The sequence below is a fragment of the Sphaerodactylus townsendi genome, linkage group LG10 (assembly GCF_021028975.2).
Source record: "Sphaerodactylus townsendi isolate TG3544 linkage group LG10, MPM_Stown_v2.3, whole genome shotgun sequence".
Taxonomy (NCBI): domain Eukaryota; kingdom Metazoa; phylum Chordata; class Lepidosauria; order Squamata; family Sphaerodactylidae; genus Sphaerodactylus; species Sphaerodactylus townsendi.
Genome location: NC_059434.1, coordinates 88,729,618 through 88,755,301, shown reverse-complemented (window position 1 = coordinate 88,755,301; position 25,684 = coordinate 88,729,618). Strand labels below are relative to the sequence as shown.

General features: G+C 59.0%; 3 protein-coding genes across 4 annotated transcripts; 2 read left to right on the top strand and 1 right to left on the bottom strand.

Annotated features, from left to right (window-relative positions):
- The first annotated feature begins 320 nt into the window (after positions 1 to 320).
- LOC125440258 (programmed cell death protein 4-like) lies at positions 321 to 6,158 on the top strand. The gene is made up of 11 exons (XM_048509982.1): positions 321 to 575; positions 730 to 1,018; positions 1,099 to 1,196; positions 1,542 to 1,655; positions 2,612 to 2,833; positions 2,922 to 3,019; positions 3,211 to 3,325; positions 4,448 to 4,555; positions 4,689 to 4,799; positions 5,034 to 5,173; positions 5,477 to 6,158. The coding sequence occupies exons 1-11, from the start codon at positions 507 to 509 to the stop codon at positions 5,526 to 5,528; spliced, it is 1,416 nt and encodes a 471-aa protein (XP_048365939.1). The 5' UTR covers positions 321 to 506; the 3' UTR covers positions 5,529 to 6,158.
- Positions 6,159 to 7,485: 1,327 nt separating this feature from the next.
- On the top strand, positions 7,486 to 14,508 carry MOGS (mannosyl-oligosaccharide glucosidase). 2 transcript variants are annotated; one of them, XM_048510233.1, is made up of 5 exons: positions 7,486 to 7,828; positions 8,035 to 8,114; positions 8,213 to 8,442; positions 12,372 to 12,568; positions 12,670 to 14,508. In XM_048510233.1, exons 1-5 carry the CDS (start codon positions 7,581 to 7,583, stop codon positions 14,387 to 14,389), a joined length of 2,475 nt encoding a protein of 824 aa, XP_048366190.1. In that variant the 5' UTR covers positions 7,486 to 7,580; the 3' UTR covers positions 14,390 to 14,508. The 2 variants fall into 2 exon arrangements, with proteins under 2 accessions (XP_048366190.1, XP_048366191.1); XM_048510234.1 differs by having other exon boundaries at positions 7,659 to 8,114.
- Positions 14,509 to 15,358: 850 nt separating this feature from the next.
- On the bottom strand, positions 15,359 to 17,569 carry WBP1 (WW domain binding protein 1). The gene is made up of 4 exons (XM_048510175.1): positions 17,299 to 17,569; positions 17,094 to 17,196; positions 16,788 to 16,949; positions 15,359 to 16,656 (listed from the first exon to the last, which is right to left on the bottom strand). Exons 1-4 carry the CDS (start codon positions 17,353 to 17,355, stop codon positions 16,037 to 16,039), a joined length of 942 nt encoding a protein of 313 aa, XP_048366132.1. The 5' UTR covers positions 17,356 to 17,569; the 3' UTR covers positions 15,359 to 16,036.
- Positions 17,570 to 25,684: the final 8,115 nt, after the last annotated feature.

The following is a 25,684-nucleotide window of genomic DNA, read 5'->3' as shown; positions in this document are numbered from 1 at the left end:
TTCACGTCCAGGGCGCCGGGGTCCAGGAGGCAGGGGGCGCACACTCGGCGTCCCGTGGGAGGGGGTCTGATTGCGCGTAGCGATTGCAGACCCCCGACGGACACGACCCTAAAAGGGGGGGGGGCCGGGGGGGCAGTCTCAGGCAACTCGGCCGGCGTGGACGGCTCAGGCGAGTCGGGGCACCAGAGGCCGGCCGGGGAAGCGAAGGCGCCGCGCTGGGCAGGAAGTCCCCCAGATGGAAACCGCCCCCGCCCGCCCGCGCCGTTCCCCGCCGGCCAAGGCAGCCCACCTCACGGGGCCGTGGTGCGGCTGGGCGGGCGGGCGGGCGGGCGGGCTCTCGGCGTGCAGGCGACAAGACCGGCGGAGACTACGAGTCCCGGCACGCCTCGCCCGGCCCCGCCGCCACCGCCCCCGCCCCCGCCCCCGCCCCCGCCCCCTGAGCTCACTTCCTCCGCCAGGCCCAGCAGGCTGGACGGGGCGCCCCAGCCGCCTGCTCCGCGCTCCTCATGTCCGCCTCGACCCTCCCGGCAGGCTCCGCCGAGCTGCCGCGCGGCCCCCGCCGCCCCTTCCCGCCGGCAAGTCTTTGTGCGCCGCCGCCGCCGCCGCCGCCTCGGGCCTGGGCCGTCCTCCGCGTGCCGCCTCGGGGCATGTGCAGAGCGCCCCCCGGGGGTGGGGGGAGGGGAGTTCGGGCCGCGGCGAGAACTAAGCGTTACTGCCCGCCCCCCGCAGGCCGCCGGCGAGAGTGACGAGCTGGCCGAGGAGGAGCCGATGGACGGCGGCGGCGGCGGCGGCGAGGGGGGCCGGGCCTGGAGCCCCCCGGAGAAGGCCCTGCACGAGGCGCGCCTGAAGGCCAAGGCCAAGCGCCGCCTCCGACGCACCTCCTCCCGCGACGCCGCGGCCCGCGAGGTCCTCCCGGAGGGAGCCCAGCCCGGCCCCGACCCCAGCAGCCCGCCCCCCCCGGGCAAGGGCCACGACCGCCGCTCCCGCGCGGGCAAAGGCCGCGGCCTGCCCAAGAAAGGTACCGCCTCCAACCCACCCCAAACCCAACGAAGCCCCCCCGCCGACCCCACCCACCCACACGTGCCCCCCTCTCCCCAGGTGGCGCCGGCGGCAAAGGCGTCTGGGGGGCGCCCGGAGTGGTCTACGCCTACCAGGAGCCCGACGCGCGGGACCCCAACTACGACGAGGCGGCGCAGGTGCGCGTCTGGGGGGGGGGGGCGGGCAGGAGTCTGTGGGCTGGTTCCCCCCCCCCGGCCGTCCTCAGCTTGGGGGGGGGGCTTGGGTGAGGGCGCCCAGGCTGAAGACCCGGCGCGCAGAGAGAATGGGGAGGGGGCCAGTGGAGGCCGAAGAGGCGGGACCCTTCGCTCCCCAGGACGCTTGGCCTGCAGCTGGGACGGGGTGGTCCGTCTTCGACCCCTGGCGGCAGGCCTCAGCCCCGGCCTTGTGGATGCCCCCTTCCTGCTTGTGCTGCACAGGGTCTGGCGGGGGGGGGGGGGGGGGAGAGAACCTCCCCCCAAGTGCCTTCTGCCCCCACTCCTTAGGGCGACACCGTGTATGCCACAGTGGAGCCTGAGCTGGAAGAGGAGGACCTGAAGAAGAACGTGCAGCCCATGGTGCTGGAGTACTTTGAGCACGGAGACCCCCTGGAGGTTGTGGTGAGTGGGGGGGGGGGGCATCGGGGACCGCAGCGTCTCCTGCAAAATGGCGACCTTTGGGTGGGGGGCAGGTGGGCTCAGCAGCTGCTGCTGCTAGTGATTCCTGGGGCGGGGGCTGGGGGGGCTGCCTCCTGCAGCCATTCTCAGGCCGGTTCCAGCCAGGCTTCCCCAGAGGTTGCCCAAGGGGGGGCTCTCAAGAGGAGGGGCCCAGCCGGCTCCCTCTGACGACGGCATCTGCTCTGCTCAGGAGACCTGGGTGCCAGCTGTCTCAGCAGAGAAGGTGCCGTTCTTAGTTGCTCAGGGAACTCCGTTGACCCAAGAGTGGGCTTTGCTTGAGGCCAGGTTTGTTTGTGTTTTTTTTTTGGGGGGGGGGGTTGCTTATTAATGAGCAAAGATACTGGCTGATTGGTGGTGGGGAGGGGCGTGCAACTTGCCCTTTTGGCCACGTGCCTTAGGTAGGCAGGGTGAAAATAACTGAACTACATAAATAAGAGATTCCTGCAGGTATCATAAGAGACACCCCCAGGATCGGCCCCCTGGTGCAGAAGCCCACCGGGGTGGGGGCTACTCAACAGCCTGGTCCTGCTCCTGGCAGGCATTAGCTGGCAGGGCTGGTTAACCGGGCAAGCTACCTTGGTGGGGGCTCAGACCCATGTCAGGGCATCGAGATCTCACCCCACGGGCTTTAGGCATTTCCCAGCACTTAGCAGGACAGGGAAAGGGCCGGTGCTCCCCTTCATGAGTCTGTGGCACAGCAGAAGGGGCTGACTTAGACTTGCAGAGTGGGGGGGAGGGGGGCAGGTGTACCATATTGGGGGGCGGCAAACCCCCCACGCTGCCCTGTCAGTGGAAAGCTCCCCTGGGACCCCCGGCTGGGAAGGAGCAGACATGGGGGGCCAAGAACCCCTCTGTCCAGGGGCACTTGCTGACCTTGGCCAATGTCTTGTGTCTGGCAGGAGCTGCTCCGGGGCCTGAACTTGGGGGGCCACAAAGCAGCGGTGCCCTCCCTGGCCGTGGCGCTGTCTCTGGAGGGGAAGGCCAGCCACAGGGAGCTGACGTCGCGCCTGCTGTCTGACCTGGTGGGGAAGCTGCTCAGCGCCGAGGACGTGGCCGCCGCCTTCGATGGCATGCTGCAGGACCTCCCTGATCTGATTCTGGACACGCCGGAGGCCCCCCAGGTCAGGATGTGGCCCAGGAGAATGCGGGGGGGGGGCAGGGAGCTGGGTGGACGCGTAGCCTTTGACCCCCGTCCGTCTGTCTGTGCAGATGCTGGGCCAGTTCATCGCTCGGGCTGTGGCCGACCACGCCCTGCCTCTCGACTTCCTCGAACGCTACAAGGGGCGTGTCGACTGTGAACATGCTCGGTGAGGGAGCCAGCCTGAGCGCTGGCCTTGCTGACCGTCGTGGGGGCCAGGCAGGCAGGGGGGCGGCACGAACTCCTAGGCTGACCACCCAGCTGGCCCGGGAGAGTCTGTGGGCTGGGTCCCCCCCCCCCCGGCCGTCCTCAGCTCCCTTCTGAAGGCCTTCCTTCCTCCTCCCCCCCCCCCCCCCCCAGGGCTGCCCTGGATCGCGCTGCTGTCCTCTTGCGGATCAAGCGAGACGTCAACCGCTTGGACAACGTGTGGGGGGTGGGGGGCGGCCAGAGACCTGTCAGGCACCTGATTAAGGAGGTGAGAGGGGTACGGGGCCGCTGGGGGGCATGCTTGAGGAGGCTCTGCCCTCTGTCCTGGGAGTGTGGGGGGGGGGGGTTGAGAGGCTCTCTGTCTGAGCAGGGTTTGGAAGCGAGTCAGGATGCTGCTGCAGGTAGGCCTCAACTGCGAATCCCAGAGCTCAGCAAGAGAAAGGTGGCCAAAGTGCCTCTCTCGTCACTCTGCCCAGAAAATGCTCCAGGGGCCCAAAGTGACGTCCCCCAGTGAAAACTGAGCAGCCCCTCCTGGCCTTGCGCAGCCCCACGAAGCATCCTCTGAGCCACTGCCCCTCGGGCCTAGACTGACCTGCTGGGATGGCTCCATGCAAGTGCAATATTGCTAGAGCAATAACTAAATGACACCGAGCGAGTGGCCGCTGTGCCGTCTGTCACATGGGAAAGAGATCAAGAGAAATGCTCCAGAGACACCCAATGTACTCAGTGAAGCAAAACGTAGGTTTTTTCTTTTAAAAAAGCTTAAATGTGAAAAAAGAGAAGATCAGAAAGGAGAGGGTGGTTGGATTCGGCAGGGAGGGGCAGATCACAAAGGCCGAGAAAAGCCCCCAGCAGCAGCAGCAACGCAGAGACGCCAGTGAAAAGCAAGACAGGCGCACTCACCCAGCTCACCACGTGACTCAGCTGTAGCCAGTTCCTTGGAGCCTGAAGAAGGGGGAGGGGCCCTTAACCCCCCACCCAACGTCCCACGGCCCTATTCCCACGGAAGACTGAAAAGTGAAGACAAGGGGAAACCCCAAATGTCCAGATGTTTGTGCTGGCTGGAGTGGGACCTGAGCCACCGAGCGGATTTCTCCCATCCCAGTCAAGTCCACCTTCATGCGTCCGAGCCGGATCCCGCCCGTGTCGGCCGCCTGGTGGTCGATCTGAACTTCCAGGCCAGGCGTCGGGCCTGGTCTAAACCGGCTCGTCTTTTGTCCAAAAGGGATTAAGGCTGCCAGGTGGGACGGACCTGAATACCTGGGCTGGAGGGTCATCTGGGGTCCCAGGCACTGCCAGCTTTAGTAAGTGTCAGGATTTCTGTCATTCTGCCTGTCCGAATGTTCCCTTCTCGAGGCAGCTCAGCTCTGCTGTCTTCCCCAACCTGCAGATGAACCTGCTGCTCCAGGAGTACCTGCTTTCAGGAGACATGTCAGAGGCTGAGCATTGCCTGCGCCAGCTTGAGGTGCCCCACTTCCACCACGAGCTCATCTATGAGGTACGCAGGCACCTGGCCGGGCAACAGGACGGGCGGGGGTCGCTAGCCCAAGCACTTTGCCCCACACGGCTGTGCCTTGCAGCGGAGCAGCCTCCATGGCTGACAGCCCTTCCCGGCTCTGCTTCTCTGCCAGGCTGTGGTGATGGTGCTGGAGTCCTCGGGCGAGACGGCCGTGGCCATGATGATGAAGCTCTTGAAGGTGCTCTGGGAGACGGGGCTGGTGACCCTGGACCAGATGAACAGGGTAGGAGCTCTGGGGGCGGCGGCGGCTGCTGCTGCAGCAGACCACACACACGCCTGATGGCAAAAGGCTACGGCCGAGGGAGCCCACGAGGCAGGTCCCAGCGCAACAGGAGAGACCTGCGGTGGAGGCCTGTGGGCGGGGCCTGCCTCCTAGCCGACGGCCCCAGTCTTGGGCAGCCCTTCCTGGCTCTGCTGACCGCTGCTCCCTCCCCTCCCCTCCCCTCCCCTCCGGCAGGGCTTCCAGCGGGTGTATGGCGAACTTGGAGACATCAGCCTGGACGTCCCTCTGGCCCACAGCATCCTGGAGCGCCTGGTGGACCTGTGCTTTGAGGAGGGGGTCATCACCAAGCAGCTGAGGGACGCCTGCCCTGCCCGGTACGCCCTGTTGCCTCTCTTACCCTCCCCTTGGAGAGTGGCGGGCAGCGGAGGGCGTGGGGCTCCGGCCAGGAGGGTCCTGAGCCCGTCCAAGCACTTGGGGGACAGACTTTCGGGTCTTCCCCCCCCCCCCCAATAGATTAGAACTGCCTGTTTAGAAATTGTAAATCTGTTTAGGGCACTGGGGGCGCGTGAGGGACGGGGCGCTCTGTGGGGGGCGGAGGGGGCAGGGGGCAGTGCCTGAAGTCGCTCTGCTGTCGGGGTTCCCTGGGCCTGCCTAACTTCGCTCCTTTTCCCCCTTAGGGGACGGAAGCGCTTCGTCAGCGAAGGAGACGGTGGACAAATCAAGCAGTGATTGGTTGCTGGCAACCCCGACCTCTGACCCCTCTCCCACCAGCACCATCCCCTGCTTGGCCCCAGGCCAACAGCTACCACCTGTCCCCAAACTGGGAGGGAGGGAGGAAGCCTGTGGCCTGCAACAAGAGCAGTGGGGGGGGGGGGCTTTCTAGCTGGGCTTGTCCCCCTGCCCCACATCTCAGGAAGGAAAACGAGCCTTGTGTCTCCAAGCAGGCCGGAGCCAGAGCTGGAGTGGGTCCTGGCCCTGGGCCATTCAGAAACCCCCTCCCCCACACCAGTCACTTGCCCCCCCCCTTTGCTCCCAGGCCGGGGTGTCTTCCAGACCTTTGTCTTTGAGCTGACCCAAGCAGGGGTCAATCCTGGCCCCACTCTGCCACACCCCCACACCCCCCGCGCACAATCACCTGGGAAGGGCGGGAGTCCTGGGGCTGTCCTTTGGCTCGCAAAAACTGCCAGGAGAGGGGAGTGCACATGAATGTTCTTCCTTGTGGGGTTGGGCATATTTCAGGGCCTTCGGCTCAGGGTGTGTGTGGGGGGGGGGGAGCCAGCTCTGGCGGGGGGGGGGGGGGGGCTCAGGCCAGGCACAGGGGGTGAGGCGCCAGCAGCAATAAAAGATATATCCAAAGGATGTGGTGACTCTCGCTTTGTCTTTTCACACACACACCCCACCCATTTCAAACTCTTTGTTGTGTGGCTGTCGGTTGCCATGTGTTAGGTCAGCGGGGTGGGGGTTGGCTGAGCCAGGTGAGCCCAGGGCCCCAAGAAGCCCGGAGTTCCCTGACAGCAAATGCTGGCTTTCCTCCTGGGCCAACTGATCTTGGATGACAGCAGCCCTTTGCAGACGGTCAGATGTGGAAGCCAGAGACCATGAGGGACTATGTGGCCCCCCAAAAAATGGGGTCTGTCCAAGCAGCATTCCAGCCCCTGCTTCTGCACCCCCCACACACACACATGGTACAAAAAGGGGGACTGTCAGAACTTTTGGGAGGCACGTTATGAAGAAGGCCCCCTCTGGACCCCCGGAGCTTTTCCCACCGACAAAGCCTGGCGCTCCTCTGGGGGCTGCTGAGGGGTCATGGGAGAGCAGAGCAGGAACGTCGCAGGGGTCCTGTCTCCCCCGCCCCACCACCCTTTGAGAGGCAGTGGCCAGGGCTGACCCCAGGACCTGCGAGTGGGTGGGCGAGCCAGTGATGCTCGTGCACCTCTGGGGTGGCCTCCTGAGAACACTGTCACAGGGCAGGGAGAAATCCAGGACAAAAGAGCCCTGTGGGATCAGGCCAGGGAGGGCCCATCATCCTGTGTCACAGGGGGTCTTCTGGAGGACAGAGACTGAGGCATAAGAGGCTAAAGCCTCCTCCTGGCACTGGTAGACTGCCTTTGAAGGTGGAGGTTCCCTTCCCTGCTTCCTCTCCTCCCTGATTCTGGCTAGCCCCCTTGGAAGCTGCGAGTGCCCAGGATTTCCGCAACAACCTCTGGCCGTGGACGCCTCCGGGAGCAAAGGAGCATTTCCTGTGGCTGGCAGCGCATGGCGTGGTCTGAAGTCTCCCTCCGGCAGCCCTGTGCGCAGTTGGACCGCCAGTCCCTGGGGTGCTCACTTCCCTTCCCCCGCTTTCTAGACGGCCTCCTGCCTGGGGTGGGGAATCCAGCCCCTTTGACGTCTGGCAAGGCCACTGAAAAGGAGGGCGGGGCGGGGGGGTGTGAAGGGCCAGCGGACTGAAGGCTGCCCAGGAGCTGCTTCCGGGACTCCCCCCCCTCCCATCGGTTTGGGGGTCAGCAGCGGGCGGGGCACGTGGGCAGAGTGGCATCGCCTCCCCGCACTGCTGCCCAGGCGCGGAGTGCTTTCCGGTTGCCTGGGGGTGGGGGCAGCCTTTCGCTCCGCACTCCCGAGAAGCCCCCTCTGTCTTGGCCGCAGCCGGGCTGCCAACCGAGCGAGGCGATCCCCCCACCCCCCACCCCCGGGGCGGCCTCTGCGCCGGCGTGTTCTTGGCTTCGCGGCTGAAGAGCCATCGGGGGCGGCGACTGCAGACCTCTCCCCTCCCCCACACACCGAATGCGGGAGGGAGGGAGGGGCTCCCGTCTGGAGGAAACGTCGGCGCGGAAGGAACTACACTTCCCAGCATGCGGCGGGGCGGGCGCGGCGGCGGCGGGCCGAGAGCCAAGGCCACGTGGAGTGGCGGCGCGCTTCAAGCCGTGGCGGCCCCGCTTCCGGCCTAGGCGGGGCGGCGGGTTCCTCTTCCTTCCGCGGGAGAAGCCGCAGCCGGGATGGCCCGGGAGCGACGGCGGAGAGTGCCCGAGGGGCCCCGGCCGCACGACAGAGGCCCGCGGGGGGCGGCGGCAAGGAGGGGCCGGTCGGGGCAGGGGGCGGCGGCGGCGGTGCTGGGCGTGGCGTGCGTGGTGGCGGCGGCGGCAGCGTGGGGGCTGTGGCGGGCGCGCGGGGGCTTGGCCGTGACGCCGCACCCGGCCGCCCGCCTCCTGCCCGCAAACGGCAGCAGTGCCGCCGCCGCCCCCGGCCTCTTCTGGGGCTCCTACCGGCCTCACGTCTACCTGGGCATGAAGACGCGCAGCCCGCGCGCCCCGGTGACAGGTCAGCAGCCCCGCCGCCGGAGGAAGGGAGCCAGGGAGGAGCCCCCCCGCCCGCCCCTGCGGTTCTCACCGCTGCGCTCCTTCGTGTCTCCCGCACAGGGCTGATGTGGCTGCTGCCGTCGGAGGGGGAGGCGCCGCCGCCGCCGCTGCGCCACACGTGCGAGCAAAGCGACCGCCTGGCCGGCTACGGCTGGCTGCGCCACGACGGCCTCACCTTCGGCCTGCAGGAGATCCGCGACCGGGGCCTCCGCCTGCGCACCGAGTTCGTCAAGCGGCCCGGCGGCCTGCACGGCGGCGACTGGAGCTGGAGGGTCACGGCGCGCCCGGAGGTGCGGGGCTGGGGCGGGGCAGCCACAGGGACCCCGGCGAGGGGGAATTAGAGAGGGCAGCAGGCTGAGATGGCAGGAGTTGATCTGTCATAAGAACATAAGAACAAGCCAGCTGGATCAGACCAAAGTCCATCTAGTCCAGCTCTCTGCTACTCGCAGTGGCCCACCAGGTGCCTTTGGGAGCTCACATGTAGGATGTGAAAGCAATGGCCTTCTGCGGCTGTTGCTCCCGAGCACCTGGACTGTTAAGGCATTTGCAATCTCAGATCAAAGAGGATCAAGATTGGTAGCCATAAATCGACTTCTCCTCCATCAATCTGTCCAAGCCCCTTTTAAAGCTATCCAGGTTAGTGGCCATCACCACCTCCTGTGGCAGCATATTCCAAACACCAATCACACGTTGCGTGAAGAAGTGTTTCCTTTTATTAGTCCTAATTCTTCCCCCCAGCATTTTCAATGAATGCCCCTGGTTCTAGTATTGTGAGAAAGAGAGAAAAATTTCTCTCTGTCAACATTTTCTACCCCATGCATAATTTTATAGACTTCAATCATATCCCCCCTTAGCCGCCTCCTCTCCAAACTAAAGAGTCCCAAACGCTGCAGCCTCTCCTCATGGGAAAGGTGCTCCAGTCCCTCAATCATCCTTGTTGCCCTTCTCTGCACTTTTCTATCTCCTCAATATCCTTTTTTTGAGATCGCGGCGACCAGAACTGGACACAGTACTCCAAGTCGCGGTCGCCTGCTTTATATAAGGGCATGACAATCTTTGCAGTTTTATTCTCAATTCCTTTCCTAATGATCCCCAGCATAGAGTTTGCCTTTTCACAGCTGCCGTGCATTGAGTTGACATTCCCATGGAACTATCAGCTAAGGCGCCCAAATCCCTTTCCTGGTCTGTGGTGATAGCACTGACCCCTGTAAGCGTGTATGTGAAGTTTGGATTTTTTGCCCTATGTGCATCACTTTACATTTGGCTACATGGAACTGCATATGCGATTTCTTAGCCCACTCCCCTACTTTATCAAGGTCCGCTTGGAGCTCTTCGCAATCCTTTGTGGTTATCACCACCCTACATAATTTGGTATCATCTGCAAACTTGGCCACCACGCTACCCACCCCTACTTCCAGGTCATTTATGAATAGGTTAAAGAGCACTGGTCCCAAAACGGATCCTTGGGTGACACCACTCCCGACATCTCTCCATTGTGAGAACTTCCCATTTACACCCACTCTTTGTTTCCTGTTTCTCAACCAGTTTTTAATCCATAGGAGGACTTCCCCTCTTATTCCTTCATTGCTGAGTTTTCTCAACAGTCTCTGGTGAGGAACTTTGTCAAAAGCCTTTTGGAAATCCAAGTAGACAATGTCCACCGGTTCACCCCTGTCCACATGCCTGTTTACACCCTCAAAGAACTCTAGTAAGTTTGTAAGACAGGATTTGCCTCTGCAAAACCCATGCTGACTCTTTCTCAGCAGGTCTTGCTTTTCTACATGTTTTATAATTTTATCTTTAATGATAGATTCTACTAATTTACCAGGAACAGATGTCAAACTGACTGGCCTGTAATTTCCCGGGTCCCCCCTAGATCCTTTCTTAAAGATTGGTGTGACATTGGCCATCTTCCAGTCTTCAGGGATGGAGCCTGATTCAGGGATAAGTTGCATATTAAAGTGAGAAGATCAGCAATTTCATGCTTGAGCTCTTTAAGAACTCTTGGGTGAATGCAATCTGGGCCAGGGGATTTGGTAACATTTAGTTTATCAATGGCTGCCAGAACTTCTTCCTTGTCTACCACTATCTTCGCTAGTTCCTCGGATTCGCCTCCTAAGAAGCTTGGTTCAGGTGCAGGAATGTTCCTCACCTCCTCTTGGGTGAAGACAGATGCAAAGAATTCATTCAGCTTCTCTGCAATCTCCCTGCCATCTTTTAGCACACCCTTTGTTCCTTTGTCATCTAACGGGCCTACCGCTTCCCTTGCTGGCTTCCTGCTTTTGATGTACTTGAAGAACTGTTTGTTGCTGGTCTTGATGTTCGCAGCCATGCGTTCCTTATAATCCTTTTTTGCCTCCCTTACAGCTAACTTGCTTCTCTTTTGCCACCATTTGTGTTCTCTCTGGTATTCTTCATCAGTTAAGTTGGACTTCCATTTTCTAAAAGACATTTTCTTTTTTCTGATAATTTCCTCAACCTCTCTTGTTAACCATGGTGGCTTTCTTTTGGACTGGGTGCTGCCTTTTCTAACCTGTGGAACACATTCCAGCTGAGCTTTTATTACTGTGTTTTTAAATAACCTCCAAGCATCCTGGACAGTTTTGACTCTCTTGATTTTCCCTTTCAGCTTCCTGCGCACTATCCCCCTCATCTTTGAGAAATTTCCCTTTCTGAAGGCGAATGTAACTACATTAGTAGTTGCCACTTGTTCGCATGCTGAGATACTGAATCTGAAAGCATTGTGGTCGCTGTTCCCTATCGGCTCAACAACACTGACTTCCTGCACCAGGTCCTGGGTCCCACATAGAATTAGATCTAGGATCACCTCTCCCCTTGGTTCCACAACCATCTGCTCTAAGCCACAGTCATTTAGCATATCCAGGAATGCTCTCTCCTTACTATGACCTGAACATGCATTTTTCCAGTTTATATGGGGATAGTTAAAATCACCCATTACCACTACATTTTTGTTTTTGTTGGCCTCTCTAATTTCTTTTTCCATCTCAGAATCCTCTTGTGCACTTTGGTCAGGGGGACGATAATATATTCCTAATATTAAACTGTCCTTCACACCTGGTATTGATATCCACAGTGATTCTGTAGGGGAACCAGCTCCCCTTGCATTGTCTATTTTATGTGATACTATGCTCTCTTTGATGTAAAGGGCAACTCCACCCCAATGCGCCCTATCCTATCCTTCCTATAGAGCCTGTAGCCTGGTATAACAGCATCCCACTGGTTCTCCTCATTCCACCATGTCTCTGTAATGCCCACTATATCAAAGTCCTCCTTCAAAACTCTGTACTCTAGCTCCCCCATTTTAGGTCGAATGCTTCTACTGTTAGCATAGAGACACCTGTATACCCTGTCTCTGTCCTTAACCTGGGATTTATGTGCTTTACCCTCAAGTCTTTTGTAGACACTATCCCTTGTCACATGCACATTGCTATGTTTCTGGCTTGTATGTGGTTGATTTAGAAAAACCTCCCTCTCTGTCTGCATCCCCATAGATACTGTATTCCGAACCGAAGTCACCTCAGCTCCTGTCGGCTTTCCCCCAGTGATCAGTTTAAAAGCTGTTCTGCCACCTTTTTAATGTTGAGCGCCAGTAGCCTGGTTCCTCTTTGGTTAAGATGAAGCCCGTCCCGTTTGTACAGGCCTGCCTTGTCCCAAAAGGTTCCCCAGTTCCTGACAAATCTGAAACCCTCTGCCTTACACCACCTTCTCATCCACGCATTGAGACCCTGTATATCCGCTTGCCTAGCTCGCCCTGCGCGTGGAACGGGTAGCATTTCTGAGAATGCCACCTTGGAGGTCCTGGACTTCAACCTGTTTCCTAGCAGCCTAAATTTAGCTTCCAGAACCTCCCGGCTACATGTCGCTTGTGTTGGCGATAAGGGCTGGGTGCTTCCTCTTCCAGGTTCCGAGTTGGCGGGGGGGGGGGGTGTCCTATGGGGCAGGCGCTTCAGCTGGCAAGGAGGCCTCCCTCCCTTCTGGCTCTTGAGCGTCAGGGGAGCAAAGGCCCTCACTCACCCCCAGGCCGAGAAAGGGGGCCTGCCCACAAACGTGCCGGTGGCTTTTGGGGACTCACAAGCCTGGGCTGGGCCCACAGTTCTTCCTCAAAGGGTGGTCTTCAGGCACAAGAGAGGCCGCTGGGCACGACCTTGGCTGGGAGTAGTGAGTACCTGATGCCCCCCCTTTTTTTTTCTGCCTACAGAGGAGTGCTGGGCCCCCACCCGCCTTCATTTCCTTGCTCTTCTATGTGGCAACCGACGGGCAAGGGATCCTCCGGCCCCTGGTGGTGGAGAAGAACCGCCTGGCCTCCCTGACCGGCACAACCGAAGAGCTGGGGGACTTCACCATCACCTTCCTGCAGCCCACCAGCGAGGCTGGCACAGGGCCTCTCTATGCCAGGTATTGTGCCGCCTGCCAGTCCTTGGGCCAGCACAGAGGTGGGCAAGAGGGGCCACGGGCTGCCTGCGTTCTCACCGGGGCTCTTCTCTCCCTGTCTCCAGCTACAACTACCTCCACGCTCGGGCTGAGGGCCTGCACCGCTTGAGCGACGTGGTCAAGGCCAGCCTCAGCCCCCGTTTTGTGTATGCGCCACCAGGGGGCCCCAAGCGCCGCTATGCTGGTGTGGACACCTACCAGGGGCCGCCCGACGGGAGGGAGCGCCAGAGCCAGCTGGTGGTCCACCAGGTGACCGTGGCCCTGCCCTGCCGGCTAGAGATGGCCTTTGAGTCGGGCAGCGTGTCCGATCGTGCCGAGCGGCTGGTGGGGGAGGTGCTGACGCAAGAGCTGGCCAGCCACGTGGCCGCTTTCGACCAGCGCTTTGAGGAGGCGTTTGGGCTGGCCCGCAAGGGCTTCTCTGCACAGGAGCAGGACTTTGCCAAGGCGGCCTTCAGCAACATGCTGGGCGGGATGGGCTACTTCTATGGGCGCTCCCTGGTGCAGTCCCCCCACAGCGAGCTCCCGCAGCCCTACCCCGAGGGCCCGCTCTTCACTGCAGTGCCGTCGCGCTCCTTCTTCCCACGGGGCTTCCTGTGGGATGAAGGCTTCCACCAGCTGCTGCTGAGCCGCTGGGATCCCGCCCTGAGCTGCGAGGTGCTGGCCCATTGGTTCGACCTCATGAACGCCGAGGGCTGGATTCCTCGAGAGCAGATCCTAGGCGAAGAGGCCCGCACGAAGGTGCCTGCGGAGTTCGTGGTGCAGCACAGCAGTGCAGGGAACCCCCCCACGTTCTTCTTGCTGCTGCAGCAGCTCCTCGCGCAGGGCGCGGTCGACGCGCCCTACCTGCGGAGCCTCTTCCCTCGCTTACAGAGCTGGTACGACTGGTACAATCGCACGCAAGCTGGACCGGTCCCCTACACCTTCCGGTGGCATGGACGCGACCAGGACACGCAGATGTTTCTCAACCCAAAGACTCTGACCTCAGGACTGGATGACTATCCACGGGCCTCGCACCCGTCGCCGGAGGAGCGCCACCTGGACCTTCGCTGCTGGATGGCCCTCGCCTCGGACGTCATGGCGCAGGTGGCCGTGCATCTGGGAGAGCCAGCGGGGGATTACCAGCACATGGCAAAGCTTCTGGCCGACAACCAGCTGCTGGAGCAGCACCACTGGGCCAAGGCGCTGAGCACTTTCGCGGACTACGGCAACCACACCCAGGCAGTGGCTTTAGAGTGGGAGAAGCCCCGGCCCCCTTCTCCGGGCCAGCCCCTCCCGCCCCCCAGGCTTCTGCGGGTGGTCCGCAAGCCCCCCAGGCTGCAGTTTGTAGGGGGCGCCCTCGGCTACGTGAGCCTTTTCCCACTGCTGCTGCAGCTGCTGCGGCCTGATTCGCCACACCTGGGCACCCTCCTGGCAGACATGCGCAGCGAGAAGCAGCTATGGACGCCCTTTGGCCTGCGCTCCCTCTCGCGCAGCAGCCCCCTCTACCTCAAGTACAACACAGAGCACGACCCCCCTTACTGGCGGGGGGCCATCTGGATCAACATCAACTACCTGGCTGTGCGGGCGCTGCACCACTACGGCCGCCAGGAGGGGCCCTTCCGCCAGGAGGCCGCCTCCCTCTACCAGGAGCTGCGAGCCAACCTCGTGGGCAACGTCTTTCAGCAGTACCAGGAAAGTGGCTACCTCTGGGAGCAGTACCACGACGGCACGGGCAAGGGGCAGGGGAGCCACCCGTTCACAGGCTGGTCTGCCCTGGTGGTGCTGATGATGTCTGAGAAATACTAGCACTGGGTGGGCAGGCAGGGATTGCTCAGGGCTGGCGTGGCGGCTCTGCCCTCCGTAGGACATGAGCTGGGAAAAACAATTCAAAATATTTTCTTACAGAATAAAATTGAGAAAAGCGAGAGGTCTGGACAAAGAATGCATGAACAGCAGTGGCAGAGAAGTAGAACGTGTAATCCGAGGCAAGGGGATACCTCATTTCCCTTCACATCTCCAGTGGCTGAGCCCTGTGGCCGTGGGCGCAGTTGAATTCTAGGCAAAGTTACGGGATTGTCCCTGTTAGTGGAAAACAGCAGCCGGATTAAGAGGCCCGTCCTGCTCCTGGAGACCTCCGGGCCCATTTTCCACTGCCAAGGGGTAGCCCCGCCTGCATAATTGGGGGTTTCAGCCCAGCCTCCACCCCCTGCATGCCTTCTGGCAGGTTGTCCTCAGCTACCCAAATCCTGTGCACCTCCACCTTTCCCATGTAGCGAGTGCGACAGAACAGGAAGTAGGAGAAGGGTTGCCAGGTTCCCAAGAGAATTCTGCTTCCTAGGCAGAGGACTAGAACCAGGATATAGGATCTGGAGGAGGAGCTGCTAAAAATAGAGTTGTTCACTCCATGGGGGAGGGGGCTCAGTGTTCCGGGCCATCAGCTGGTGGGGGTGGCGGCAAAAGTCCCTCTTTGGTTCAAAATGGGAAAGAGCAAGATGATCCCCCACCCCTTCCCCAGGCAGGGCCAAGCGCTGACTTGCCAGAGGGAAGGGCCATCGAGCCGCTGCCTCATGGGATGTTCAAGGCAAGAGACGAGCAGAGGCGGCTTTTTCATTGCCTGCTTCTGCCCTGGTCTCCCAGCCAAGGACTGCAGGAATCCCCCGTCTCTCCAGAGGACCATGAGCCGCAGGGGAAGCTGCCCTGTGGGGGTGGGGTGCCCCTTCCCCAGCAGTCAGCCCTGCGTGCCCCACACCCTTTGACACAATCCAAACGAGGTGCTCTGAGAATGACCACATCTCTTTAATAGCAAGCACACACTGCTGCCCTCAACAGCACATGTGGAGAGACCTCCCCTCTGCCAGGGCTAGGGTTGCCAGGAAGCCAGAGGCCGGGCCAGCTGCTCCCAGCTGCAGCGGGGGGGAGGCCAGCCTCCCTCGGCCAGCCTCGTCGGTTCACTAGAGGGAGCGCATGTCAGCCAGAACCATCCCTTGGATGCACCCAGCTGTCTGCAGGCCCAGTGCAGGTTTGAGCGGGAAGGAGCGGCGCAGGGTGTCTGGCTCCCGGAGGAATTACTACACCTTGAACCAAAGGTTGCAGAGCCAGTGGGACGCTCACACACAGACACAACAGTAGCCAGGGCGAGGAAGTGGCCGCAGTCCTCCCTCCCAGCCAAAGTCATCAGGCCCACAAAGGCAGGCCGGCCGGCCGGTCTAGGGGGGGCGGGGCGGGAAGAGCAGCAGACCTTTGGTCACAGAGGTTGGGGGGGGCACTACGCGCTGGCTGGGCAGGAGGAGGGCAGTGCGGATGCGAGAGTCGGCCAAGGGCAAGGTCGGTGCTAAGGCGGTGATTCTCCACAGTGAATGACTTGCTCCCCAGTCCCTGCAGCCTGGCCGGCGGCCAGACGTCAGTTCCTCCGAAGCAGGAAGGGGAAGGTCAGCCAAGCAGAGCCTGCCACGGTCAGACGGGCAATGCGGGCGAGGGCAGGTCTTTGGGGTCCCCTTCAGTCTGCTCCCCACAAAGACACTGGGGCTCCGGGGGGGAGCAGGGAACCCCCTTGCCAAGCAAATGCGCAGCCTCCTCCTCCTCCTCGCCGTCCTCCTCCTCCTCCTGGCCTCTTCCCACCTCGATGCCGGAGTCCCCCGTGAGGCGCCGGTGCCGGAAATGCTCGTCCTCCTCCTGGGCGTCGTCGCTGTCCGAGCCTTGCCGCGGGGGGCCTTCGAAAAGCTCCACATCGGAAGAGAAGAGCGCGTGTTTTGGGAGCTGGGGCTGGGCCGGCAGCGAGGGGCTGGCCGGCTCCCAGTTGCCCTCCGTGCGGCTGCTGCAGGCCCCCTCGGCCTCGGCCTCACTGGGCGAGCTGGCCTCCTCGGTGGCCGACAGGGAGGTGCTGCTGGGGGACGTCAGGCAGCTGGACTCGCAGGAGCAGCTGGTGTAGTTCTCGGAGCTGCCCGTGAGGGTGAGGGTGCTGGAGCCCAGGCGGCTGGCAGAGCCCCCCAAGGCAGCACTGTAGGGGGGAGGCGGGGTGGTTGGGCGGTTGGCCACCTCCTCGTAGGCGGGCAGCTTGAAGGAAGCCAGCACCCCTGTGGCAGAAAAAAGGCAGGAGAGAGAGAATGAACGCCGGCCCTGCAGCCCAGTCCGGGGGGCCCAGAGCAGGCAAAGCATCGCCGCCCCCAACCCCCCTAGCAGGGCGGGCTCCGCGGGGGCCACTCACTGAGGTCCGCCATGGAGGGCGGGTAGTGGCAGGCACCGTGGTAGGCAATGAGGTTGATCTCCCGCTGGCGCTGCTGCTGCTGCAGGCGCATCTTGGCGCGGCGGTGCCGGTAGGCGCAGCAGCAGCTGAAGAGGATCAGCACCGTCCACAGGAGCCAGAACCCTGCAAGGCAGGACAGCGGCGCGCGCGCGCACCCTCAGACAGCCGCCCCCGGCAGCAGCGCGCACGGGCACGCGCCCTCCCCGCCTCCCTCCCTTCCCCGCCCGCCCGCCCCCGCGCGCGCGCGCCCGCCCGCCCGCCACTCACACCACAGCTCGTAGTAGTAGATGCAGCAGCCCTTCTCCCCGCAGCAGTGGCCCGTCTCGCACACGTAGGGCTGCCGGTTGGCGCCGGGGCAGAACTCGCGCGCCTGCACCGGGGGAGGGAGCAGAGCACAGGCCGCGGTCAGGCCCCGACGACGGGGGTCCGCCAGTCCCGCCCCCGCCCGCCCGCCCCTCCCCGGCCCCCGTACCTGCCGCTCCTGGCCCAGCAGCGCGGCCCACCCGGCGGGCGCGGCCTCCCGCCCCATGGCGCCCCTAGTACAGCCCGCTGCCCCGGACCCCCCGCGCCGCCGCCTCCCCCCGCCGGGCGGCCCTCCCCCGCCGCCGCGCCGCCGCCCGCCGCATCCCCCCAGAGCCGGCCCGGCCCGGCCTCGCCTCGCTCCCCAACGCCGCCGGCGCCATCGCTCCGGGCGCCAACGCCCGCCCCCGCCACGCAGCACCGGCCAATCAGGCTCCCCGGCCGGGACCGCCGCCAATCAGCGCTGCCGCTCCTCCGCGCCAGGCCCAATCGGCGGCCGCCCTCTGCCCCCACGAAGGGAAACAAAGAGGCTCTGGCCCCGCCCCACCGGCCGCCCAGGGGAGTGACGGCGCCCTCGCCCAACCGCACGCTCGCGCTGAAGGCCGCGGCCGACGGACAAGCCCACTAGCCAACCGGCCTCCGTGGCGCTCCGGCCAATGGGACGCCGCTCCAGGGCTTGGTGGGCGGGGAAGACAGCGACGGGCTTACAGGAGGAGCCGTGACCGGGAGGGGGGGGGGGCGTTCTCCCCTCCCCCGCCTGGATCGGCGAAGGGGGGGGGTGGGCGCGTGCATGCGGGGCGGTTGCTGGAAGAGCCGCTCCGCCCCACAAGAGGCCGGGGCGCAGCAGCTGGAGTACCAAGAAAGCCGCCTGCCCGCCCCTCTGCCCATGTGCAGAGTGCGCCTGTCTGTCGCGTGAGGGTGGAATCCCACGTTGGGAGGCCAAGTCTGCCCGCCTGGCCACGCGGGGGCAAGCCTGCCCTCCCCCAGCCGCACCCCGGAGCGCCGCGCCAGCGCTCTTCCAAAGCAGGCGGCGCCCCAGAAGAGACGGCAGAAGCCCCGCCGGACGGGATGGCAGCAGCGGCCCCGCGGACCTCCCTCCCGGGGGGCGCCCCCCTCCGTTTCGCCCGGCAGTGGGAGCTGGAGTGGGGGGGGGCACCACCCGAGCAGGCGAGACACCGACCAGGACAGGTCCCCTTCAGGAGGCCGCACGTCTGCTCAGGAGCCGGTCCCCCCCCCACCCCCCGGGATCTGAGCGGGCCCCTGTGGGTGCCAGTGGGGCAACCAGCCGCAACTGTGCGCGGGGCGCACCCAAGACCGGGGCAGTGGGAATGCCAGACCCAGACCCCGCCGTAGGCTTCCCAGGCACAGTAGGACTCGCGCCTGAGCCCTCCTAGAGCCCCCGACAACCCCGCCAGCGCCATGGGCAGTAGTGGGGATGGGGGGCTGCCCCCTCTAGTGACCTTGCAGCAACCTCCCTCCCCAGAGTGATGACCAGAATCCCTTCGGAGGGCTTATGGGGCCTGTGGGCTCCCAATTTATGGAGGGGGCGTGGACTCAGCTGGCTCATTAAAGACTCCATGGCGGTCCTTTGTTGACTTTAGTTCAGTACCAATACTATCAGACCGACATTCTTCTTCTAACCAAACTAAATCAGCTAGCAGTACCTCGAGCATATTTCTTGTAAGTGATCGCCAAGCTTCCTGGGGTCAGAGATAGGAAAACAGCAGGTGAAGCTAGGAAAAATTACATCAGACACCTGTAAATGAAGGCGGCCTTCTGCTGTGTAATTTTCACCACTTCAGGCGTACCAATGACTGCATCTCTCAAATCCATCCATCTGTTAAAAAAATACTGAAATTTGGTATGATGATAACAGTGCATTGGTCTCATTCGACAACGGCGAAACCCATACAGCATTCGGAGGCAGGTTGAACAACTAGCCTCGTGGTGCCACTTCGGAACAATCTAGAACTGAACACACTTAAAACCGTGAGAAATGGTGTAGATTTCAGGAGAAACCCTCCCATCCTACCTTCCTCTCACAATACCAGGACAACACAGTATCAACAGTAGAGACCTTTTAAATTTCCTAGGCTCCATCATATCTCTATGACCTAAAATGGACACCTAATATCAAAATGGAACATCAAAAGCACAACAAAGAATGTTCTTTCTAAGGCCAACTCAGGAAGCTCAAACTGCCTGGCGAGCTGCTGATACAGTTCTACAGAGGAATCATTGAGTTCGTCATCTGCACCTCTATAACTGTGTGGTTTGGTTCTGCAACCCAACAAGATCGACACAGACTTCAGAGAATAATCAGAACTGCAGAAAAAACAATTGCTGCTAACCTTCCATTGAGGACCTGTATACTGCACGGGTCAAAAAAGGGCTGTGAAAATATTTACTGGACCTCGCATCCTGACATAAACTGCTTCAACTTTAATTCTAAACGTCGCTAAGCAGAGCACTGCACACCAAGACAATTCAGACATAAGAACAGTTTTTTTCCCCCTAATGCCATCAATTTGTTAAAACAAATAATTCCTCGATAATGTCAAACTATTTATTACATATATTTATTATATAATTACTGCACTAGCTTTTTTTCATCATTCCTATTACCCATCTCCTCCCAATTATGACTGTATGACTATAGCCTGTGCTGACATTTCATTTTATTTTATGATTTTACATTTTATGTTTTTATTACTATTGATTGTTTCCTGATTGCTTACTAGACCTATATGACAATCATTAAGTGCTGTACCTTATGATTCTTGACAAATGTATTTTCTTTTATGTACACTGAGAGCATATGCACCGGAGACAAATTCCTTTTGTGTCCAATCACACTTGGCCAATAAAGATTCTATTCTATTCTATTCACAGGCCTGATTAGCCCTCCAAGGTGGCTGGATCTGGCCCCTGAGCCGCTTGTTTGACACCCCTGCTCTAAGCAGGATGGCACACACTTTGCCCCACAACCCACCTGCCCCGTGCTTTGGGGCTCCCTGGTGCGTCCCCCTCCCCACTTCTCAGTGGCCTTAAGAAGGGGTGGGAGGAAGGGGAGCAGAAAGGGCAGCCCTGCTGGAAGGGCGGTGGGTGGGCGGTCACAGGTGAAGAGGAGGAAAATGGAGCCACTCACTGGCAGGGCACAGATTAGAGGAGCTGAATCCACCGGCTCAAGACAGCTTGATGCAGGGACCGGGCAGGAGAGTGCAGAGAAGAGGGGAATTGGGACCCTGCAGAAGGGGCCACACGCACAAGGGTCAAGTAAACCACCCCACTTCTCCCAGGCCTTGAGGGGCAGAGGAGAGCTGCCCCAGCCCAGCTGCCTGAAACCCTCACCAAACTTGTGGCACCTGAAAGACTAACATCTGTTGCACCCAACACAAGCTTTATATTCAATTTATGTTCCTCATACTCCCAAGTTTTTCACTGGGACTCTATGCAGGTTACATAGGATGCATTAATGCAATTGGCAGGGGTGGGGGACATCTTGCATCTAACTAGGGAGTCTGGACTAAAAAGTTCTTGCAGGACTTTGCTTATCTAAAACATTTAGTAGCAGGTGTGTCTCCACTAGGACTTATCTGTTATAATCTCATAATACAAGCAAGTTTTGTTCTTTGAACTAAAGCCAGCGAACCAGACTACAAACCTTTACTTTATCTTAAAAGCAGAAGTTCTCTTCGTTAAGCAAAAATTAGAAAGGCTTTCACGGTCAAGAGTTAGCCATGGTTGCACTTAGATGCTGCCAGATCTGTGGCTGGCATCTTCAGAGGATCCTCTGAAGATGCCAGCCACAGATGCAGGCAAAACGTCAGGAGAGAATGCTGCTAGAACACGGCCATACAGCCCGGAAACCACACAGCACCCAAAAAATTAGAAAGTTAGAAAATACAAGCATGTGAATTAAGTCTACAGTTACTGCAAAAGTGCTGATATTAGCAGAGTTTCTAGCATTTCTTCCCATTGCATCATATTAGAACATTTAACAAGCAAACCCTGTTTCAGGTGACGGTCCCACTGCTTTTCAAGATAAGCACATAAGTCCAAGACTCTTACTTAATCTTCTGACAGTTCCATCCAGAGTAATCTCATTTGCCCATCATGGTTGTGTGTTTGTACGGAAAAATATCCATCTTATTTTACTCTAAATCCCTCCTATTTCAATCATATGATATGATTAGTACCTAGACAAGTGATTGGTTCTCAATGAAACAATCCAAAGGTACGAATGAGAATATAAATATGTCCTCAACTTTTCTAAAGCAAGATGAGAAGAAAGGCAATACTGACTCTTAATATCTATTAAAAACAATCGAATATTTCTGCAGTTTTCAAGTCCTTAGGAGAAATAATTTGTAGTTTGGGGTTGGTTGTCACCAATATACAGATGACACCCAGCTCTATATATTTTTATCCAAGCTTTCTGGTGATGTGGGAGAGGCCCTAAATCGCTGCTGCTGTGATGAACTGGCTAAGAGCAAACAAAATCCTAAAAAGACAGAGATGAAACTGTTTGGGAAAGATGTTATTCCGCCCCCCCTCCCCTTGATGGAGTTCATCTGAGCCTTGCAGAACTGGTGAAGAGCCTTGGGGTTCTACTGGACCCAGTATTATTGCTGGAAAAGCAAGTTAATACAGCTGCAGGAATCTGTTTCTCTCAACTCGGCCTTGCCCATGGTACCGTACCTTGATACAGCTGCTCTGGGCATTTGGATCCATGCCACAATAACATCAAGGCTAGACTACTCCAATGCACTGTACATTCGTCTCCCCTCAAAAGTCAATCCAGACCCTTCAGCTGGTGCGAAAAGCCATGCCTTGCTTATTATAGGGAGTTAGATGGAGCGTGCATATTAATCCCATTCCGCAGTCACTCCACTGGCCGCCCTTCAGTTAGTTAGTTAGTTAGTTAGTTAGTTAGTTAGTTAGTTAGTTAGTTAGTTAGTTTGTTTGTTTGTTTGTTTGTTTGTAGACCGCCTCACCCCCGAAGGGCTCGAGGCGGTTACTGGGCTCAATTAAAAGTTTATTGGTTGTCACATTCAAGGCCCTTCATGCCTTTCAAGCTTTGCATCTGCAAGACGGCCTGTCTCTCTCTCTCTCTCTGTCCTGCCACAACGGCTTCATCTGAGTGGGCCTTCCGGAGGTGCCAGCTGGCAGATGGGCAAAATCAACAACTGCTTGCTCAGTGGCTCCTCTGTGGTGGCGCTGCCTTGCGGGACAGCCTGCCTGAGGAGGCCAGGAAGGCTCCCACTCCCATGGCTTTGAACAAACTATGCAAAACTGAAGTGGTTTTTGTTGGGGCTTCTGCATCTTTACAAACTTATTCATGAAAGTATTTGGATAAATTATAAAGGACTGTGATTTGTGCCATATGCATAGCTTTCTGTAAGTAGTATTCTACTATGTAATTTTTGTATAATTTAATCTGTCCTGGTGACATTTATGTTTTGCTTCAATTCTATTTTTTAGATTTTCACAACCCAAATCCTATTTCATTGTGTATTGCATGTCCCATCCTGTTGACTGTGATGACTCACTGTGTGTGATTTGCCCTGAGTCCAAGTGAGAAAGGCAGACTCTAAATACTGTAAATAATTTTTTAAAAAATATTTATTAGTCACCTTACTCCTTTGGGGAACTCAAGGTGACTTGCGACATAAATGAAAACCCCATAAAAACAAGAATTTTAAAGCCATAAAACCAGTTTAAAAACTTCCATTTGGACTGCCAACAATAAAAGTGAAATCTCAATCACAATGCAGTCCTAAATAAAATAAATAAAATAAAATCTCCAAAATAAAATTGTCTTAATCTGCCTCCTGAAGATCAACAATGCAGGAGCTAGGTGCATTTTCCTGGAGAGGTTTTGGTGTGCCCACCAAATGTGTATTTTTAAGTGGTGGGTAAGTTAGGAGGACGTCTTCCCACAACCTTAATTTCAGGCCAGGAATGTATGGGAAAAGATGGTCACATCGATACCCCGGTGCCAAGATGTAAAGATGCAAACCAACATCTTGAATTGATCTCAGGAGCAAATCAGTAACCAGTATCAGTGCTGTCATATTTGGGGGAAATGCTCCTGTAACCGGCTCCAACCAATAGTCTAGGACACAGGTGTCAAACTTGAGGCCCTCCAGATGTTCATGAACTACAATTCCCATCAGCCCTTGCCAGTATAGCCAATGCTCATGTTGGGAGGGACTGATGGGAATTGTAGTTCATGAACATCTGGAGGGCCGCGAGTTTGACACCCCTGGTCTAGCAGCTGCAGATTCTGCATTAGCTGCAGCATTCCAATACTCTTCAAGGCTGCGGAGTAACTGCTCCCTACAGAGTATAGTTACGCAGCGGCCAGCAGTAGGAGAGAGAAGCCACAGCTGGCTTTTCCAGGCTGCAGACAGGTCAGGGGGATGTCCCAACCAGGCGGTGTGTTGTGACACTTGGGCTGTGATGGACAGGGCAGGCAGAACCAATCGGGGTCTGGCGGGTGGAGGGGGTGGCCCTGCAGTTCTCACAGGCCGGGGGTGGGAAGGGGCGTGACCAGGGATGCCAACTCCTTGTCTGCTCCCCCCCACCCTCATTCCAGTCCCAAAGCGTCTGTCTGCCTGGAGGGATCAATTGGTGGCATTTCAGCAGAGCCTGCAAGTCAGTCGGCCTTCCTGGCTCCCAGGATATCCATCCAGTGGGGGTTGGAGGATCTCCCACCATTCCCAGTGGGCAACCTTATCATTTGCTTCAAAACATCCTCGCCTCTCGATGCTGTTCCTGATGCCCCCTGTGACACCCAGCAGCCCCTCCAGGAGCCTGCCAGCCCCTCCCTGCCCCAGGAGAAAGCACCCCTCCCCAGCGGGCCCTACCCAGTTGTGACTGTAGGGCCCTTGCAAGGGCCCCAGCCCCCTGCTCTGGCATCCAGGGCCCGAGTCAGCTGACCGCCTCCCTCCTAGTGCCCTCCCCAACCCCTCTGGAGAAGCTGCATCTGCCCACTGCATTGGTGACTCCAGAGACCCCTCAGTCTTCCCCAGGTGAGAGAGCCCACTCCCCACTCCCTAGAGCATAGGTGTCAAATTCGAGGCCCTCCAGATGTTAGGGACTACAGTTCCCATCACCCCCTGCCAGTATCATGCTGGCAGGGGATGGTGGGAACTGTAGTCCATAACATCTGGAGGGCCGCGAGTTTGACACCTGTGCCCTAGAGCAAGCACACCCTGCTGTCCTTCATGTGTTCATATTCTGCCTTTCTCCCCAGTGGGGTCACTGCTCTCTTCTCCATTTCAACCACACTCCAACCCTGTGAGGGAGGTCAATCTGACTGCCAGAGGCCACCGAGCAAGCTCCCACAACACAAGCGGGGGCTTGAACGAACCGGAGGCTCCCAGGTCCTCATCCAACACTCCAACCATGCCAGCAGAGTGGCTCAGTCACCCTGGCAACCCCCCCCACACACACACACGCCACCACTTTCACCCAACAGCAAGGTGAGTGGTGCGGGGGGGGAGACACAAGAGTCCTTTCTTTGGACCTCAGGGGACTCACAGGTGGGGTGGGGAGGGAGGGAGGGGCAGGGAGCTCCTGCCAGGGAGACACAGTTGTGTGGCACCAGCTAGACGTTGCTGAGCTGCAAATCAAGGCAAGGCCTGTTGGCTCCAGCTGCCAGCTCCACGGAGAGACGGAAGCAACCTTCCCTGGCCTGACTGGCTTCCAGGGGGAGGGAGAGTTGCAGGTGGAACTTGGAGGGGCTGGGATAGCAGCCGACTGTGGGGGGGGGGGGGCCTTGGGCTTTGCCTGGTGTCTTGTGTGGTGAGCCCAGAACTGGCACTAGCATGAGGAGGAGACACAGAAACCCTGATGCTGACCTTTGACCGGGGTCCCACAGAAGCAGGAGGTCTGCAAGCACACCCGCGTCCAGGCCCAGCTTCTCTATGAAGCTGCCTGGGAGCAAAGAAAGGGGCCGTCCTCGGGTATAAGCTCTGTGGTCCTCCATAAGAGACATCCAAAGGGAGGGGTGTGGGGGGGTCAGGAATTTGGGAATGGTGAGGACCTCAGGCAATGGGAGTCTTGCAGACAGAGCCCCACAGCCACCCACGGCGCACACACTTGGTTTTTATACCCCGCTTTTATACTCTGCTTGTAGGTAGTCTCAAGGTGGTCTTCAAACCCCTTCCTCTCCCCACAGCAGGTACCTTGCAAGGTAGGTGGGGCTGAGAGAGTTCTGAGAGAACTGTGACTGGCCCAAGATCACCCAGCAGACTTGATGTGGAGGAGCGGGGAATCAAACTCAGTTCTCCAGATTAGAGTCCAGCATCTCTCACTGTTCCCAATGGACAATCTGGGAGAACTGGGGGCTTCATTGGGCACCCCCCCTCCTGCAGGGTCCAAGGAAGTGTCCTGGCCAATAGTTCTAAGGAGCAGCCAGCCTTCAAAGGCCCTTCATGCCATTCATTCAGGTGGCTGAAGCACACTGGACAAACGGGGCAGTTGGCGCCCTCCTAGTCCTCTTCAGCCCCCCCCCCTCCCCCGGTCAGAGCTAACCCAGGGCTGCTGCT

Bases quoted from the DNA above. Each gene is read 5' to 3' on its own strand.
- LOC125440258 (XM_048509982.1), top strand. From the start codon at position 507: ATGTCCGCCTCGACCCTCCCGGCAGGCTCCGCCGAGCTGCCGCGCGGC. The intron at 1,019-1,098 runs GTACCGCCTCCA...CCCTCTCCCCAG, and splicing joins CCGCGGCCTGCCCAAGAAAG to GTGGCGCCGGCGGCAAAGGC. The intron at 3,326-4,447 runs GTGAGAGGGGTA...CCCAACCTGCAG, and splicing joins TCAGGCACCTGATTAAGGAG to ATGAACCTGCTGCTCCAGGA.
- MOGS (XM_048510233.1), top strand. From the start codon at position 7,581: ATGCGGGAGGGAGGGAGGGGCTCCCGTCTGGAGGAAACGTCGGCGCGG. The intron at 8,443-12,371 runs GTGCGGGGCTGG...TTCTGCCTACAG, and splicing joins GGGTCACGGCGCGCCCGGAG to AGGAGTGCTGGGCCCCCACC. The intron at 12,569-12,669 runs GTATTGTGCCGC...CCCTGTCTCCAG, and splicing joins ACAGGGCCTCTCTATGCCAG to CTACAACTACCTCCACGCTC.
- WBP1 (XM_048510175.1), bottom strand. From the start codon at position 17,355: ATGGGGCGGGAGGCCGCGCCCGCCGGGTGGGCCGCGCTGCTGGGCCAG. The intron at 17,197-17,298 runs GTACGGGGGCCG...CCCCCGGTGCAG, and splicing joins TGCTGGGCCAGGAGCGGCAG to GCGCGCGAGTTCTGCCCCGG. The intron at 16,950-17,093 runs GTGAGTGGCGGG...CCTGCCTTGCAG, and splicing joins CTACTACTACGAGCTGTGGT to GGTTCTGGCTCCTGTGGACG.